Source organism: Lolium rigidum, chromosome 2 (genome assembly GCF_022539505.1).
Source record: "Lolium rigidum isolate FL_2022 chromosome 2, APGP_CSIRO_Lrig_0.1, whole genome shotgun sequence".
Lineage (NCBI taxonomy): Eukaryota > Viridiplantae > Streptophyta > Magnoliopsida > Poales > Poaceae > Lolium > Lolium rigidum.
Genome location: NC_061509.1, coordinates 285,033,639 through 285,052,339, shown reverse-complemented (window position 1 = coordinate 285,052,339; position 18,701 = coordinate 285,033,639). Strand labels below are relative to the sequence as shown.

At 50.9% G+C, this 18,701-nt stretch overlaps 1 protein-coding gene across 2 annotated transcripts; it reads right to left on the bottom strand.

Annotated features, from left to right (window-relative positions):
* Positions 1-1,731: 1,731 nt before the first annotated feature.
* On the bottom strand, positions 1,732-4,317 carry LOC124688997 (ATG8-interacting protein 1-like). Of its 2 annotated transcripts, none has more exons than XM_047222604.1 (3): positions 4,248-4,317; positions 2,631-3,456; positions 1,732-2,127 (listed from the first exon to the last, which is right to left on the bottom strand). In XM_047222604.1, the coding sequence occupies exons 2-3, from the start codon at positions 3,450-3,452 to the stop codon at positions 2,026-2,028; spliced, it is 924 nt and encodes a 307-aa protein (XP_047078560.1). In that variant the 5' UTR covers positions 3,453-3,456; positions 4,248-4,317; the 3' UTR covers positions 1,732-2,025. The 2 variants fall into 2 exon arrangements, with proteins under 2 accessions (XP_047078560.1, XP_047078561.1); XM_047222605.1 differs by having other exon boundaries at positions 2,020-2,127; positions 2,552-3,456.
* Positions 4,318-18,701: the final 14,384 nt, after the last annotated feature.

The following is an 18,701-nucleotide window of genomic DNA, read 5'->3' as shown; positions in this document are numbered from 1 at the left end:
AGTGATAGGATTTTTTTTGTCAAAAAAAATAGTAGTGATAGGATTTAAGTTTTCCTAGTATGGCGCTATGCCGAAGGGTAGTTGGTCGCGCCCCTCCCCTCCTCGGCTACTTCTTCCACCCTGTCCAAACCCCTCTCCCGCAGCCCAGCCACAAGAATGAGCGAACCCGCTAGAAAACCGTGTTCGCTCCCATCAACACCTCCTCCCGCTCCTCTCCCTTGACTTCGCCTCGAGCTCTCCTATTGCCACCAAGGCCTCCTGCTTCTCCAGCCCATCATAATGACTTCAAAGACTATCATCCCCCGCCTTCTCGTCCTGGACCCGGCAACCCGCCGCTGCCGTGCTAGCGCACATCTAGGCACTACGTCGGCTCTGCGCTGCTTTCCTGCGATCACCCGAGCAAGCTTATCTCCGAGGTCGTCTGCCTCACCATCGAAGACCGGCACCCATGCGCCTAGGCCGCGTCCGTTTAAACGGCAACTGCTCCTGGTGCACACTCCCACTGGACTACAAGGTTGTAATGGTATACTGTACTCTAACCTATATTTTGGTTAAGTATGACACAATAGATAAAGTGTGGGCTAACGTTACCTACTAGTGTATACATAGGTTTTAGTTCATCAATGATGTTGCAAGGTGATCGGAGACCCCCCATTCATTGAAGAAAAGATGTGCCGGTGTTTCTTCTTATTTCTCTCTTGCTTATATTTGAGTCAATGGGAAACACTGCTCTATTAAGAGGGGCGGTCTTGGTGAGCTTGATGGGGATGTTGCCAAAGCCATACATACACATCCTACCACATATTCTTCACACCAAAAAGTGTTGAGAAGTATAGTTGTTTCGAGAAAACTTTGGTTGAGCAGAGTTGAGAAACTCGGCATAGAGCCCCGCAAGACCAACCCAAGTGCCTGCCAGGTCGCCATGCAGCCCGGCATGCCGGGTACTATTGCCGGGTAACCCGGCATGCAGCCCAGCATACCGGGGTGCTGCTGTCGGGCAGCCCGGCCTCTGGCCCGGCCTGCCGGGTCTAGCCAGTGGCGGAGACAGGCCCCAGGCAACACCGGCGTAGCCTGGGGCGTGAGACTGAAACGCAGGCTGCACTGTAGCTACAATACACTGAAGATGGCATGGGGCATTGTGTCATCCTGGCTCCGCAACTGGGTCTAGCGCTGGGTAGCCCGATCTCCTGCTCGCCCTACCGAGTTCTATGCCGGGTGGCTCGACTCTGTCCCAAACGGCTCTTATTCTCATAAGGACTACTATATAAACCACTCCTTCCTCGAAGGTGTAGGTTCACCAATGCCAAAATCTGAAGATATTTCTCTCTCTCACACTCCATTGTTGAGCCCCAAAAGTTTAAGATCTCCCTACTCCACCAACCAAACTTAAATACCTTTGGGAAAAAGCTTGAGAGGGCCTATACGATTCCACCAAATCAAATCTCATTCCCCTAGGGGTCATGTTTTGGTTAGGGGTCATGTTTTGGTCAATGGTGAAGTCAGAGGCCGCTGTTGTCATGAAAGCCCGAAATTGAGAACTAGTAATGGTGGTTCGAGTCTTTACGGCGATGAGGAATTGGCTTTACTGGTATTCCATTCAGGATATATAGATGAGGAATTGGCTTTACTGGTATTCCATTCAGGATATATAGATGTTACACATCCAAAAATATTATCAGGTGTATAACGGTCAACAGATTGCTAGCGAAGCAAGATGGATAACAATTCACGAGAGCAATGCAAGATTTACATTGGCTGACAAAATCCAGCAGCAGCTGCAGCACAGTTAAACTGGCCAGGGGCAGTTCCTCCAAAAGAGGGAAAGCAACCACACAAAACTCACACATATTTACATATCCAAGGAGGAGTATGAGATTTAATTACACGGCCAGCACGCATAAACGTCGATAAGTTCTGCGGCATCAGGGTCGACGATGATGCACATCGCCTTGATATTCAGCACTGTCGATGTCTCCGTGGCACACAGTAGTTTCAGGATACATCTTACATCAACAGGAAGGGTAATCAACTCGATTGAGCGTGCCCATGGGGAGCTGGACTTGGGTGATTGCCCGCAGCAAGAATGTCCTTGATCCGGTTTAACGGTGCGACAGCGTGGTTGATCCTCTGAAAAGTAAATAAGAGTTTGGTGGTTATTCGAACTCGGCTTCCAGTTGGCACTGTAAATCTAAGCACGCTACAAAAGAGACACGAACAGGAGTTGCAGCAATATAAATGTCAGGGAATTTCTGACATGCTACAGGAGATTCTAAAATCAAAGTACCTGGGAAATTCTAGCACTATATGATGGTTAACAAAGCATTACAGGCGAAAACTTTAAAGCATATTAGGTTATAGGAAATTAAATTCTTACGGAAAATAAACTACTCCGTAAGAATAGCATCATAAGAGTATGCATGATACATGAATCAGTAATACTACCAGAATAGCAAAGGCAAACAATGTGATTTTCCTCCAAACTATATAGATAACTTTCATTAAAGCACATGAGTAATATTTTTCAGATAAGACATATGATGCTATCACCTACCTGGATTTCACGCCCAACTAGTCTGTTCAGTTTGGAAATTTTGGCTAGTATGTTGGAAAGGGAGGTGTCCCACGATTACCTCCTTGCTGCTAGCAGGTTGCAGTTTGACCTGCTGAAGATGCAGCTTGCCCTTGAGCCAGCGCCGCCGGAAATACGCCATCCCCATCAAAGCAGCACCGGCCACAATAATCGGCCAGAACTTGTTACTTTCCCTAGCACTCTTGTACAGCGATATAATCTGCTTCTGCCACCAAGCACCGCGTGGGCCTCCAGAACCATCAGGCCTGCTCTCTTCACCAGAAGCAACAACCTTGGATGAACCGGTGACAGTGTTCACATTTTGCAGGGTTGGATCTTCAGTTTTCTCCTCAGTTGTTTTACTCTCGGTAGCTGACCAGCTCAATTCTTTCTCAGTGTCAACCGTTGCAGTATGACCGGATGACGAGAACATAACCGTGTCTTCCGCGGCCAAACTCAACCCACGGGACGTGTTGCCATCATCAGGCTCCACATCAACCGAGGAAAGTCTTTTCCCTTTGTCGAGGGATGGGATGCTATCAACATCATCACCCTTCAATTTCTCCTCATCCCTATCACCGTCACCAGTGTCAGAAACTGCATACTGGCTGCCACGCGCCTCCTGGCGCTCAGTGCTACCAGCTTCCACGAGGAGATTCTCAGCCTCATTCCGAGGCACCGAGAAATGGCCAGACATCATCAGTGCCGCAGCTGCTGAATCATCCCCCTTCGTGCCATACACATGGCCCGCAGACTCCTCGTCGGAAGGTTCGGATCGTGCTGGACCAGGTGCGGATGCGTAGTTCGATGCAGTCAGCTGCACAACCTCCCAGTCATTCCCTCGGGGAGAGGTCTGCCCGGTACCACTGTTTCCAGGCTCCATCTTCCTGCGATCCATTCAAGTCAGAAAACCCAACCGTACAAGGCTGTACATGACAAGCAGTTTGGCATTGCATAATGCATGATTTTTTAACTAGCGCGATCCGTTCAATTCAGAAAACACAACCGTACTAGGCTATACATGACAATCAGTTTGGCACTGGATAATGCGTGATTTTGTAACTAGTGAGATGCAAACATGAGAGAAAAGAGAAGTAGTGGGCTGAGCATATGCTTAAGATTCAGGCTGGGTAATGAATGTCCGCCGTAGTTGCCTAAAAAAGATTATGCTGAAGAAGAAACAGAGTAGTAGTTGTGAGATGAACATAAACAGCTATGGTTCAGAAGCAGAGTAAGTGCAAGCAGGGCCTAGTCGTAGGTTGAGTAGCCAGTTTTGCTGATTCGGGCAGGCAGGCTCCCATATGCTACCAAAACCAGCAGGCGAAACATACATCCACCAGTGCCGCCAGCATGAGTAATTTCACTACCGAAACTAGTGCATCCCGCTATGTTACTAGAGAAACTGACACGGTCTAGCCAGCAGCGAAGCTGACGAACTAAGAGAGAAATCCAAATCCGAACTCCAGCAGAGCACGAGCGATTAACCAACTAACTGGAACTGGAAGGAAGTATATCGACAGATGAACCGGAAACATTAGCCACTCAGATCGATTAGACCGCTAGGGTGCCGCAGCAGCGCGCGAAACCCATCCAGCAGCCGGAAAAGAGGCATCCGATCGGGGCATCGGACAGTCGGGGTTGGGGGATCGGAGGAGGAAGGGGTTCGGGGAGTACTTACCGGCGAGAGTAGAGTAGAGCAGGCTCCAGTCGCAGGTTCCGGCAGCGAGCGAGCGAGGATGGGGAAAGGAAGACGAACTACCGAAGAAGTGGGGAGAGACGTGGCGTCACGTTGCGTGCCCAGATTTTTCTTCTTTCTTTCTTGTCGTGAGTGGAGGTGGATGGATTTTTTTCTAACCGTGGCAACTGAGTTGGGCTGGGTTGGGTTAGGCATTTTCAGCGGGCCGACCCAAACGATTCTGGGCTGTTTGAGACGGTCCGCGTAGAAGGCGGACAGCCCGCGCACGCTCTAACAGGTCGACACAAATGGACCGACTCATGCGTCCTGACCCATAGCTAGCGACGAGTAGCCACTAGTCCACGTCGGCGAGAAATAGTACCTTTTCGCCTCACGCGTCTAGGGTTAGGTTTCCGCCGGCGACCAGCGCGGCGATTCTCGTCACCACCTCCGATCAACGCTCCGAACCCCCTCTGTTCTCTCTCGCGCTGTTCGGGCTGACTCAGGGGACGTCTAGTACGTCTGCCCGGCCTTGGCGGCGGCGAGGTAAAGACGGGGCGGGGCGACGATCTGATCTGAGGAAGGAAACTGATGGCGGCCAAGATGGCTCGCGAGGGAGGAGCGTCGGGGCCCATGGCCCCGGTGGACTTGCAAGAGATGCTGAAGAGGATGGTCTTGAAGGATGAGGAGTTGGATGATGTGGTTCTGCCAAAGGAGGAAGTCATGAACCTGAAGGAGGGAGCGCGCTGGATGGCGGTGGTCAAGGTGCACACCACCGGGCGGTTTGGGAACCGGCCGTTCTTCCGGAAGATGGACGCAGCCTGGGGTTTTGCGAAGAGCTGGACTATACGGCCGGTCGAGGATAACCTGTTTGTGTTGCAGGTTTCGTGCCTGGGAGACTGGAACAGGGTCATGAACGATGGACCCTGGATATTTCGTCAGCAGGGAGTAATGGTGGAACCTTACGACGGTGTGGCTGATCCGAACACGGTGGTGCTCAATCGCCTCCATGCCTGGGTTCAGGTGCGAGGGATCCCGCCGCTGTTTCGGAAGGAGGCGATCGTGCGGGACATGGCCGCGCGGATTGGCGAGGTCCTGGGAGTGGAGCTGTATGCGCTGGGAGCCAGCGGCACGAGCTTCGTGCGTGTGAGAGTCAAGCTGGAGGTCAGCAAAGCACTGACCAGAGTTGTCGGCCTGCACCCTGAGGGGAGCGACCGAATGATGTTTCAAGTACTGTATGAGAAACTACCCAAGTTCTGTGATTTCTGTGGTCTCCTTGGACACGGCGACACGGAATGTGAGGATGGAGTCCATGATAAAACGGCGCTGCAATACGGAGACTGGCTGATCGCGCCGATGGAGGACTGGCACCCTCAGACATCTGGGGTGCGCACAGGAGCTCCGACACGGGAGAACAGCCGTGGCGGCAAAGGAGGGAGTCGTGGCGAGGCCAATGCTGAATCTCGTAAACGACCGCAGGGAACGCCGCCTCCTCGCGCGGGAACGGAGGGAGGGATCCGCACCGACCGCGGGGCGGATGATGCCGACGGATGGCAAGGAAAATCCAAATGCCAAGAAGAGCCTGAGCACAGCACTGGCAGTGGAGGCAAACGGCAACAAGACGGGAGTGCTCTCGCCGGTGAAACCGGACCCGAAGAGGCCGAGGATGACAGCCAATAACACTGAAGAGGCGGGCTCCGACGAGGAGCGCCGCCAAGCCCAATGAGTTGTATGAGCTATAACTGTCGCGGATTGGGTAGGGACGCGACAGTTAGAGAAATCCGCGACCTTAAAAGGCGGTTTAGCCCTACTATTTTATGTGTCCTAGAGACACAGTTGCAAAAATCAAGAGTGGAAGGACTAGCTAGGACGCTAGGGTATGATCATAGTTTTGCCATTAGCAGCTCGGGCCGGAGTGGGGGCATTGGGCTGTTTTGGATGAATGAAATAAAGATTGATATATTGCCGTATTCTCAGTATCACCTCGATGTTAAGATTACGGAGGCTGAAGGAGAACCGTGGAGACTAACCTGTGTCTATGGCGAAGCACAGGTTCCTTTACGTTTCAAGACGTGGGATGTGATGAAGCATATCAAGTCGGCGAATGCGCTACCATGGGTGTGCATCGGGGACTTTAACGAGGTGTTACATCAACATGAGCATGTAGGACCGGCGGAAAGGAATTTTGCGCAGATGCAAGGTTTCCGAGATGCGGTGGATGTCTGCGAGCTAGCTGATCTGGGCTACGAGGGCAGAAGCTGGACGTTTGAGAAGAAAGTAGCTGGAGGGACTTTCTGTCGAGTGCGCCTGGACAGAGCTTTGGCGACGGTGCCATGGAGCGCTAGATTTCCTATGGCGACAGTGACACACCTGACCGGGGTCACATCTGATCATGGACCAATACTGTTGCGGTGGCGAGAGACTACGAGCCAACGACGGAGCATGGGGGACAGACTATTCCGATATGAGATGATGTGGGAGAAACATGAGGATTTTCAGCCGTTCCTGAAGGATGCATGGACATCAGAGGGGAAGGCAGAAACTATGAGTCAGCTGAAGGACAAACTACATCGGATGTCCGGATCGCTGAACACATGGGGACGCACCACGTTTGGGAGCGTCCGTGGGGAGATACGGCGAGCCTGCAGCTCGCGTCGTCGGACCTCAGAGAGGGGCTAGCTCGGCAGGGGCCTTCGGAGGAGGAAGGCGCGATTGTACAGCGTCTCACTGAGCTTTACGAGAGAGAAGAGGTGATGTGGCGCCAACGCTCTCGAATACAGTGGTTGGCGGAGGGGGACAAGAATACCCGGTTTTTCCACCTCCGAGCGTGTCAAAGGAAGAAACGCAACAAAATTACTCGGCTTGTGCGCCATGATGGGACGGCCACGGAAGACGCTGAGGAAATGGCGTCTATGACGCGAGATTTCTACGAACAGCTGTACACCTCCGAGGGGGTGGCAAACATGGGGGAGGTCATCGATGTGATACCCCAAAAGGTGACAGCAGAGATGAATGATCAATTGATGAAACCAATAGGGGCTGATGAAGTGAAAACTGCCCTTTTCCAAATGTTTCCCACAAAGGCTCCTGGACCAGACGGTTTCCCAGCACATTTTTTTCAAACCCATTGGGAGCTATGTGGGGAAGAGGTGACCCTAGCAGTCTTGCGTGTACTGGAGGGGAGAGATGACATCAGGGAAGTAAATCAGACCTTCCTGGTGCTGATTCCGAAAGTAGCTAGCCCAGAAGAGTTGGGGCAGTTCAGACCAATCAGCCTATGCAACGTGATCTTTAAAATAGCATCGAAGGTCATGGCCAACAGGCTGAAAGTGTGTTTACCCGAGATCATTGCGGAAGAGCAATCCGCTTTTGTCCCAGGGAGGCTGATCACGGACAATATCATTACCGCATATGAGTGCTTGCACTTCATGAAGCGGAACCGGGCAAAGAAAAACAGATTTTGTGCGCTCAAGCTAGACATGCGGAAGGCGTACGACAGGCTTGAGTGGAGATATTTGGAGGCCGTGATGCTCAAGCTGGGTTTCCACAGCTTATGGGTGAGAAAGGTAATGAGACTTGTTACAACTGTCTCGTTCCAGGTTTTATTCAACGGGGGGAGGCTACCACAGTTTCTTCCGACTAGAGGGGTCCGCCAGGGGGACCCAATATCGCCGTACCTGTTCTTGTTGGCAGCAGAGGGCCTTTCGTGCCTCTTAAAACATCACAGTTTATCATCAGAGCTCCATGGATTAATGGTGGCGCCGTCGGCTCCGGCGGTCAGTCACCTCCTTTTTGCGGATGACAGCCTGTTGCTTTTCAAGGCGGATGCGGAGACAGCGGGTAGAGTTCGGCAGACTGTTGGATCTCTATTGTATGGCCTCGGGACAACGTATTAACCGGGATAAATCCTCTATTTTCTTCGATAAAGGGTGCCCGGAAGGTGTGAAGGAGGGTGTGAAGAACGTGCTCGATGTGCATTGTGAGACACTCAATGAAAAATATCTGGGAATGCCCTCGGATGTGGGGCGGTCTAAGATGGGGGCCTTCAAGTATATCAAGGACCGCATCTGGAGCCGCATACAGGGATGGTTGGAGAGACTGTTATCAGCAGGAGGAAAGGATGTGATGATCAAGTCTGTTGTACAGGCAATTCCCATATTCTCTATGGCATGTTTCAAATTGCCAAAGGGGTTGTGCCAGTGCATAAATACCATGATTCGCAAGTTCTGGTGGGGGTGCCGCGAAGGTGAACGGAAGCCAAGCTGGGTGTCATGGAAGGAGATGTGTAAACCAAAACACATGGGCGGATTGGGGTTCAGGGACATCGAACTGTTCAATCTAGCTCTTTTGGCAAGACAAGGGTGGCGCATTCTGCAAAACCCAGGGTCGTTGAGCTCACGGGTACTCAAGGCAAAGTACTTCCCGAACTCGGGCCTATTGGAGTCCGAGGCTTTTGCGTCGGCGTCCCAGGTCTGGAAGGCAATTCATGAAGGCCTCCAAGTTCTTAAACAAGGCCTGGTGAAGCGGATCGGCGACGGGAGGCAACGAACCCGTGGAGGGAGCAATGGCTCCCGCGTGATTGCATGCTTAGACCATACGGATGCATCACGCCTGATACGGAGAACCCTCCAGCGCGAGTGGCGGAGCTACTGGATCCGAGCACGGCCACTTGGAGAGAGGAGGAAATCCGGCGTCATTTCCTCGCCTATGGATGTGGAGCCGATTCGCGGATCCCGCCGAGTACCAGGCGTCATGAGGATTTCTGGGCGTGGCACTACGATCGCCGTGGTGTGTTTACGGTGCGATCGGCGTATAAGATGCTCATAGCAACAAAAGAGAGGAGATCGGCTTGGCTGGAGGGCACCGCCGCAACCTCGGATACCGCCACAGCGGAAAAGGGGTGGAGGATGCTCTGGCGTACACCAGTTCCATCGAAGGTACGGATGTTTCTGTGGCGTTTAGCAAAGCAGTCTGTGCCGACAAATGACGTTCGTCATCGCCGCAACATGGCCGAGGATGATCGCTGCCAACTATGCGGGGCGCAGGACTCATGGCGCCACGCCCTGCTGGATTGCTCGATGGCCAGTGGCTGTGTGGGCCCTAGCGTGACGAGGACGTTACGGAGCATCCGCCGTGCTCGGGGAAGAGAAGGCGCGGGACCGGCTTTCGGTCCCGATGGCTACACTACCGCATACGGATCAGACCACCGTTTTTGTCACTTTGTGGTCCATCTGGCACGCAAGACGTAAGGCCATACACGAGCAGGAGTTCAGAAGTCCGATGTCCGTTCATTTGTTCGTGGAGCGGTATGTGGCAGACCTGGGGCAGGCCTACGCCCACCAGCCGCGGCGGGAGTTCCCTGGCGACGGTGGCAGGGCACCACGGTGGATACCTCCTCCGGAGGGGGTGATGAAGATTAACGTGGATGCCGCAGTCAGCAAAAATACGGGCCTCGGCGCGGTGTCTGCGGTGGCACGGAATGCGGAGGGAGTGTTCTGCGGAGCCTCGGCGGTGGTGCTACCGGGGAAGACAGACGCTGAGACTCTGGAGGCTCTTGCATGCCGGGAGGCGCTCTCCCTGGCGCAGGACATAAACGCTCGCAGGATTCGCGTGGCGAGTGATTGTCTGAACGTGGTGCGAAGCACGAACCAGGGTACCATGGGAGCTTACGCACACGTTGTGCGGGAGTTCAAGGAGACGGCTCGAGAGCTTGATGAGGTGGTCGTTGTCCATGAAGGTAGGGTATCGAATAAAGAAGCTCACAATCTAGCTAGAAGTAGTGTGCTCCTAGAGCACGGTCGCCATGTTTGGCTGTTGGCGCCCCCGGTGGGCTCTTGTATCCCTAGTGTGATTCATTAATCACACTTCTTAGTCTCAAAAAAAAAAAAAAAAAAAAAAAATGCGTCCTGACCCATCCGTTCACCAAATTTAGGGAACAGATGCGTCGGCGCGGACAGCGAGCGTGTCCTTCCTCGTGCACCTAGGGCCCGCATGAAAGCGACCCGACGGTTGAAAGGCTGACCGGCGGCTGCGAGGGACGCGACCCGAGGGCTGAAAGGCTAACCGGCACTATCGATGGATGCGACCCGACGGTAGAAGGCTGACCGACGGCTGCAGCTCTGGCCACAAAGCCACTGGCACAGTCGCATGCGTTGGCTCCTCCATCAATGCTGACGCTCGAGCTCTGCGCTAGCATCCAATGCCCTTGGCCTATTTAAGTGTTGCCTCTGCCGTGATCATCACCACCAAGCTCCCACCCACCAAGCATCCGCGTAGCTAGCATGCCTCGCAAAAAAGCCACCACCTACTCCATGTTGTGCCATCTACGCCGAGTACACCATGAGGCGGCGGTTCGCGCTGATCCAGCGGACCGCCTGTGCGTCGTCGACCACCGCGGAGAACGAAGGCGAAGTTGGGCCATCACGACCGCCGATAGAGAGCCGGTAGGGTTTTTAGTTGCTTTAATTCAAACATGTACATCGGATTTTGAATGAAAGTTTCAGTTTATATCGTGTTTTAGTTGCTTTCATTCAAATATGTACATATGCCACATCGTTAAAATGCACCAGCTCGAATCGAATGGGTGGCGGGTGGTGCCGTTGGACGCTCTATCCGGACCGGCCGAACCGTGAAACCATCCAGTCCGCGGACCGGACAAAAACAAACAGTTTCGGTCGCTAATTTGGGTAGGCCCACTGGCCTTAGCCGGGTGCCGAACGGACAAATTTTTGCTAAACGGGTGCCTCGATGGGCTTGGGCCGTATGCTATTTTTACACGATGAAAATAGGTCTGGGAAAAAATAGTCTCCACACCGGCCCAACCCATAATCACAGGACGCGCACTCATCCCAGGCTCCCATCCCTGATCGCTGTTCGCCTGTTCCTAACCCCAGCCGCCGGTTCGCCACACCGCCGGTTAGCAACGTCCTCCGTGCAGCCTGCCCGCCACCGCATCTCTAGCAACCGCCGGACCCCGGCCGCGTCCCTCTCCCTCCTCTCGTGTGCGCGCGACAAGCGGCACCGCAGTCGAGAGCATGCAGTCACGTACATGGTCCATTGTGCGCGGCTTAGCGCGCCGCCGCGCCGGTGCCGCCGCCGGAGCGCCGGCCGGGTCTGGGGTCGGCCCAGCTCAATTCGGTGGTCTCGGTCCTTCTCTTCATTCCGCTGGGATCTCCACCGGCTCAGCCTGCATGCTCGCCCGCCAGGTGCTTGCGTTTATTCCTAACTGAGCTTGCTTGTTTGAGTGTTGTTTGGAATTGAGTAATGCGGCAGAACTTTGTATCTGTAGAGCACCAAGATGAACCCTGTTCAGTTCAGGAGCAAATTGGATGGGTGTGGTGGAAAAGAATACAGTATGATTCTTTTGAAGCTGACCCGCTCTTGCATTTCTACCATCTTTGAAACAAGGGCTAGTGCTATGTACTGTCCCACTGGGTCTAGGCATATTTGCTGCTTCTGTTGTTCGCATAACACAGCTGTTCAAATCCGGATGTTACCTGAGGGGGGCATCTTGTGGGAGGGGGCAATGCTTGGCATGATTGGTGTTCACGTGGACGATTGCTTCCGAATCATGAATTTCCCATCCCTAGCATGTTACCGGGTAGTGTTTTTCAGGCGGACCAGTGTAAATATATATATGTGCATGCTATAGGACTGATTCTTTGCTATTCTCTTTCCTAAGTTCCCACACATTGAAAAAATGTACCTTTATATGTTACACACATGTTGATAACTGGTTTTGTGATTCTGATTCTTGTGGTTTATCTTGGTACTTGACAGAACGGAGGTTTTGGCGATGGTGGATTCATCGACTCCATTCGTATCGGCGGTGTTGTGCTACCGAACCACAAGAGGCTGGAGTACTCGCTACAGTCCATCCACGGCATCGGACGGGCGCGCGCCCGTCAGATCCTTTCGGAACTCAATGTTGAGAACAAAGTCACCAAGGACCTCTCCAAGGCGGAGATCATCACCCTCCGCGAGGAGATCGCCAAGTACATGATTGAAGGGGACCTGGTAATTCCCTGATCCTTTTGCTGTTCTGATTGTCCTGTGCATTGGAAATAATGGAAAACAAACTTAATAGTGTGCCCCAATGTTCTTTGGCATGCTTTACAGAAACGGTTTAATCGTGCGGCAATCGAGAGACTGGAGGGGATTAAATGCTACAAGGGCATCCGGCACGAGCTTGCGCTCCCTGTGCGTGGCCAGAGGACAAAGACCAACTGCAGGACTCGCAAGGAAAAGAGGGCCTGAGGCGCCAAACGATTTGTCAGCCTCCCAGAAATAATAAATCATATTGTCGTGTATTTACTTCCTGTTTGGTTTTCTTTGTACTGGATTACTGCGCTAAACTGTTAAATCCAATAAATGCTAGGTATCTCGCAGCACAGCATCTGGTGGACTTCCAGAACTGTTAAATCCAGTTGCTTTCTTCTATTTAAATTCAGTTTAATGTTTGAACATCTGTAATTTTGCCTGCCAAAGTTTTTTAATATGCTTATAGATCTACGATAACTCTGGTGAAGCATTCTGTAGCATAATTTGTTTCCAATTCATGTACGTCTGTAGCCTCATATTATTCAGCTCTTGCCTAGCACTCTGTGATACATGTTTTCGTTTTCGTCTTGGCAGGCTAAATTTATTCAGACAATACAAATCATGATTACTCATATATGTTGTCAGGATTTATTGGTATAAGTTGTTTTCTTCCAATAAGCTGTGAAACAAGCTTTAAGCCTTTGACTGACTAGCTAATAGTCTGAGTGTGCATGTCCTTCACTTGTACGATATTAATGAGTATTTGCTGTTTTGGGATATTCAGTAAATGTGACAGTAGGTAGGTTTTGTATATCTATTCCGATTGTTGTTTGATAACTGATCGAGTTGTGTACCTCAGATTATAGTTATGAATTAATCTAAATATCTTGCCGATGCCTCCTCTTTTCTGTTTGGAATATCATTGTGTTGTGTGCCTTCACTAAATCATATGTTTTTGTTTTTGTTCTTTCAACTATTGTAGTTTATGGATGATTAATCTAGGTTTAGGCTGTTTGGTTAAACATTTTCTCACCATGTCACCCGTTGTCAGCCAGACTTGCATAAATATGTGATTGGCCATTGACCACTAATACAACTCGACTGTTCCAAACTATATGTAGCTATGCTCTGTGTGTGGTCTTATATCTTAAATTTTGGCCAGCATGGATGTATAATAATGCAATTCATATTGAAAACATGCTTCAATACTTTTGACATAATTTCCGTAATGGTGTATTTCATGTTTACTGTTTGGGCCATTAAAAAACTATGAGAATCAATAGTACATATTGACAGATGGTATTGCTTGCTTCACAGGTATCTAGTCATATTCCGGTGGCTTCAGTTGCAGAAATGAGTTGTGGGTTTAGGTTCTTCCATTTTGTATGCTCCTCTTCTTTCTTCTTGGGATTTCGCTGGATGTGGACCCTCTATGTAGCATCCACCAATCAACTATGAAGTGAACTTGTAGGAAATAATTGTGTCTATTATCTATTTTATGAAAACGTGCCTCAGCTGGCATAAAGGTTGAAGGCACATTGGCATTCGATTAACTAGCGCTTACGTTGTGATTCATGTAATTTGCTTTATAATTTTCAAACGTGTTGGGACAAGCTCACCTTTCAATTGATCTTGCTTGCCTTTTATAATTTTCAAACGTGTTGGGACGAGATCACCCGTCAATTGATCTTGCTTGCCTTTTAGTGTGCATATGTGTAGGTGTGGTTGATTATCTTGCTCACCTGTCAGTTGTATCAGCTGTTGAGATTTCGAACGTCCCTTAATGACCCATTTTGTTCATGTTCTTTTTTGTTCAATTTCTACCTAAACATTTAGAAGCTTAGTGTTGACTAAATGTTGAATCAAATTAAGTGATCTGATCTGGGAGTTGGGAAGTAGTTCCTGCAAGTGGAGTTGAATTACACCCTGTTTAATCTGGTTGAATTTACCCCTGTTTAATCAAGACTATGGTCATCTGATTTGCAAGAACTGAAGAAAAACAGGGTGTAATTCAAACGCCTTAGCTTAAGCTTTGGTGGTAGAAATTTGTTTCCGATATGGCCAATGTTTTTGATACATTTGAATTTTAACTTTCTTTTTTAACCTTGAGAAATACAATCTCTCATTTCTTTCCTCGCAAGAAACACACATAAATTTAATTATGATACAACCAGCGATTGGCCAAATCGAAGCCAGATTAACATGTTATGGATATGCCTCTGTTCAAGGATGACATCCACATAAATAGCACAGATTCCAGCAATGTTCATCGCAAGAAGAAACATAAACAGTGCAAATATCGTGCTGAGCCGAAAAGCCGTAGAGGAAGTCCAGGTTGCAGGCTATCCTGCCCATGGTGTGGTCGCCATCGCCATCCTGGATGGGCCTGCAGTCGAGTTCGATGCAGAATAGCATGCATGCCTACAGCAGCATTCAGCCGCAGTAGCAGTGTTTCGTGCACGCACATTGCAGCAATGGCGTCTACTCTTTTCCTTGCCTCAACCGCAGTCTTCTTCTTCACAAGAAGAATTTCCAATTTAGTGTGAAACCATGGTACAAACACTTGTATAGTAATTGCATTGACATGTCCTTTAAGCATCTCTGGAAAAGCAAAATCCTGCTAAAAATCAATGTTTGGTTGTGGTTGATCTAGCACAATGACATTGGATGCAAATACAACATGCTGAAACGAAATTGAACAGGTAACTCTCGTTGTCAGTGTAATGAGAAAGAAACCATCTCACATCTGTTTTTTTGAATGTTCCACAGCTAATTATTTCAGAATTTTTGAAACTCAATAAAAAGGGAGGATTAAGAATATATAGCATTTCCGTAAGTCTTAAATTACATATGTGAATCTTTGTATATTGTTGTGTGTAGTGGTATAACTTTTCTACGGAGTGTATTGTCGTGCAAGCCATATAACCTTTTTGTACAAGTCATTACGGTGGCCCTAAGTCTGCAGGAAATACTCTGTTTATTTTTCAAGAACACAGAAGAAATAATTTTATTTTGTGATGGAATATTACGAATGCTATCTTTACGGGTAGAACAAAAAAAATTAAGGAAACAGAAACAATACAATTAATATTTTTCTTGGTTATATCAGGAAGTCCCAGGTAGCGTGGGCTTTGTTTAAGAAAACGTTTTGGGCTTCTTTTATGAATAGTTTTAGGCCTAATTAGCGCGTTCAATTGCTCTAACTTTGGGCCGACCCTCTGCACTATATATAGGCTAACGCTATGACGCCACCAAATACCCTAGCGAGCTAGAGATGAGCAGCCGCCACCACGACTTTCTCACCCAGATCCTCCTTCACGCCGGCGTTCGCCACTTCCTGCCCCTCGGATGCCGCCATGGATCCCTACTACTCATGCTCCACACATCTTGGGGTGGGAGCGTTGTTGAGATGAGATTACCCCATACACCACTTCCAGGTGCTCTTGTTTAGCACTTACTCGTCGGAGACCGGCGTATGGGGTAATCTCATCTAAACACCGCTTCCATCTGAGGTTTCTCATGAGCAGATGCTCCCCACCGTGATGTCGGGGTTCCCTTTACATATGGTTCTCACTGGGAAGTGGTAAGTCGCTGAGTATCCTTGAGTTCGATGTTGACAGGCAGAGCCTAGAAGCGATAACAACTCTGCCTGTGGGTACGTAATATCATGCCTTCATTTACAGTGCCGCCTGTAACAGAACCAAATTATTTTTTCGATAGTTCGTTGATGCATCATACATGAAACGATTTTCACATCTTTTTTGTTTGTTAAGCTAACTATAACTAGCCTTATCGCTTGTTCATCTTGCTGCTTGATGACCTCTTTTTGACCACCTCGCCGCGCCACCGTTGTCTACTGCGACAATGTCAGCGCCGTGTATCTATCAAGCAACCCTGTCCAACATCAGCGCACAAAGCATGTCGAGATAGACCTGCATTTCGTCCGAGAGCGCGTCAGCCTCGGCGAGGTTCGTGTCCTTCACGTTCCGACGACGTCCCAATTCGCCGATGTCTTCACCAAAGGGTTGCCCAGTGTGTTGTTTGAAGAATTCAGAACCAGTCTCAACATCCTCGACGATCCCGTTGTGACTGCGGGGGGGTGTTGGACAGCTGATCATACACCTGCATGAGGCCCACCTCCTGACGCCAAGCTACCTGACGCGCTCCCTGGCGCGCCCACCTCAGCCACGCCATGGCCACGATCATGCACTCCGCGCACTACGCGCATGTAGCCTAGCATGTAGCTTGTCAGTTGTAACCTCACCTGTACCTCGTGTATATAAGGCCATTGCCTATGATCAATACAGACACAGCGAGGGGTGGAGGCTGGCTCGGGTGGGCGCCGGAAGCCGTGTGGTCCGGGCGATCGAGGCTCGGTGGCAGGGCCAGGGCTGGCATGGGCACCTGGTCGGGAATCTGGTGGGGAAAACGAGGTAGGTGCACGGGATCCGGAGGAGATCACGTACGGAGCGATCAGGTGGTTGGGATTTTCTGTGGCTGGTGGATCTCGTGTGCTGGCGAGTTTGGAGGAAAAAGGGAATTGCGATTCATCGAAAATCACATGCCGTGAGGTGATCACTTTCCGGTGGCGAGGTCCATGCAGCGGTAGCCCTTGTGTTCGAGGGGATACCCAAGGAGAACACATCGGGCGAACGTGGGGAGAGTTTGTTTTGGGCTGTGGCATATAAGTTGGGAAAGCATAAACAGCCAAAGGTTCCGAGATGGTCATAGGTGGGATGTTCTCCGTAGAGGAGAAGATGAGGCGTGAGATGGTTGATAGCACGCGAGGGCGCCGGTTGAGGAGGTGGGTAGCCGTGTTCATGGCCTCAACCCAAAAGGAGGGAGGCATGGAGGCTTGGGACAGGAGTGTTCGAAGGATGTCGTTGGTAGAACGAATGCTCCGTTCGGCTTTGCCATTTTGTGGAGAAGTGTGAGGGCAGGATAGGCGAAGGGAGATGCCATGGGTTGAGAGGTATGAGCGGAGGGATGAGTTGAGGAACTCTCCTCCGTTGTCGCTTTGTAAGCAGCGAGCCGTGGTGCGGAATTGGGTAGTCACATAGGTAAAGAATCGCTGCAAGATGGGTGAGGCTTCAGATTTAGCTCGTAGGGGAAAAGTCCAGGTATAATGGGAGAAATCATCAATTATAATCAAATAGTACTTAAAACCTGAACAACTAGTTACAGGAGACGTCCACAGATCGCAATGCAGGAGATCGAAAGGATTCCTAGTGAACGTTGTGGAGGAAGAAAAGGGTAACCTAGATTGCTTGCCTAATTGACACGCCTCACACACAGGAGAGGATATGCCTTTATTACATTTGGAAGGAAATTCGGAGGAAATTCTGGCTAAAGTAGTGGAGCTAGGATGGCCTAATCTTCGGTGCCGGAGGTCGCTGGTCGTGGTGCTGAGGAAGGCGCTCGGATGAGGCGACGAGGAGCCGAAGAACGGGTACAGGCCATGGGAGCTATTGGACCTCATGATCGGGGTCCTGTCTGCTGAGATCCTTCACCAAGAAACCATACGGGTCAAATTCAACGGAAAGGGAATTGTCGAGTAGTGAATTGACGGACGAAAGTAAATTTTTGATGACTTCGGTGAGACAAGGACATTATGCAGGTGAAAGGGTCGGGAGGTGAGAGAGGTGTAGCCAGAGGAGCTGACGGGAAGTTGAGAACCATTGCCAACTACGATGCCATGCGAGCTATGTTTTGATTGAGGATAAAGCTTAGACAGTGTACCTGCGTTACCAGTGATGTGCGACGTTGCCCCGGAGTCGAGGTACCAGTCGGCGTTGGAGTTGGGCTGGATCTGCAGGTTGCTCATGGCGGCGTTCAGCATGCTCTGTTGATCCCAGTTGGAGGAGGAGGCCGCCGATGGTGTCGCTGGCGCGGGCTGGTACATCATGGGATACGCCTGAGATGGGTTGGCGGGCCGGGGTCCAAGTACCCCAGCGGCGTTTGGCGGGATCCAGGGAGCACGCCACTGCGCCGGCATCGGCGCGCCCCAGGGAGCGAAGTAGCCCATCCATGGCGTGGTAGCAGGCTGCTGCTGCTGCTGTCCGCGTCCGCCGTTGCCGTTGCCATTGGCGTTGCCACGGCCACGGCCACGGTTTCCACGTCCGCGGTTGCCACGGCCGCGGTCGCCTCCATTGCCGCGGTCGTTCGCGGGCTCCTTGCCGCGGTCGTTCGCGGGCGCCTTGCCGCGGTCGTTGTTGCCGCCGCCGTTCTGGTTGGAACGGTCCGTGCTGCTGTTGCCGCGCTCGGTGGTGGAGTTGCCGATGTAGAGCGCGGTGGAGCGGTCGGTGCGGTCGCGCTCGTTGAGTGCGGTCTCCTCGAGAAGAAGACGCGAGCGGGCTTGCACGAAGGTGGGGAAGGGGATCTGCATGGACATGACGGTTGCGATCACACGGAAGCGCC

Bases quoted from the DNA above. Each gene is read 5' to 3' on its own strand.
- LOC124688997 (XM_047222604.1), bottom strand. From the start codon at position 3,452: ATGGAGCCTGGAAACAGTGGTACCGGGCAGACCTCTCCCCGAGGGAAT. The intron at 2,128-2,630 runs GTAATCGTGGGA...TTTACTTTTCAG, and splicing joins AACCTGCTAGCAGCAAGGAG to AGGATCAACCACGCTGTCGC.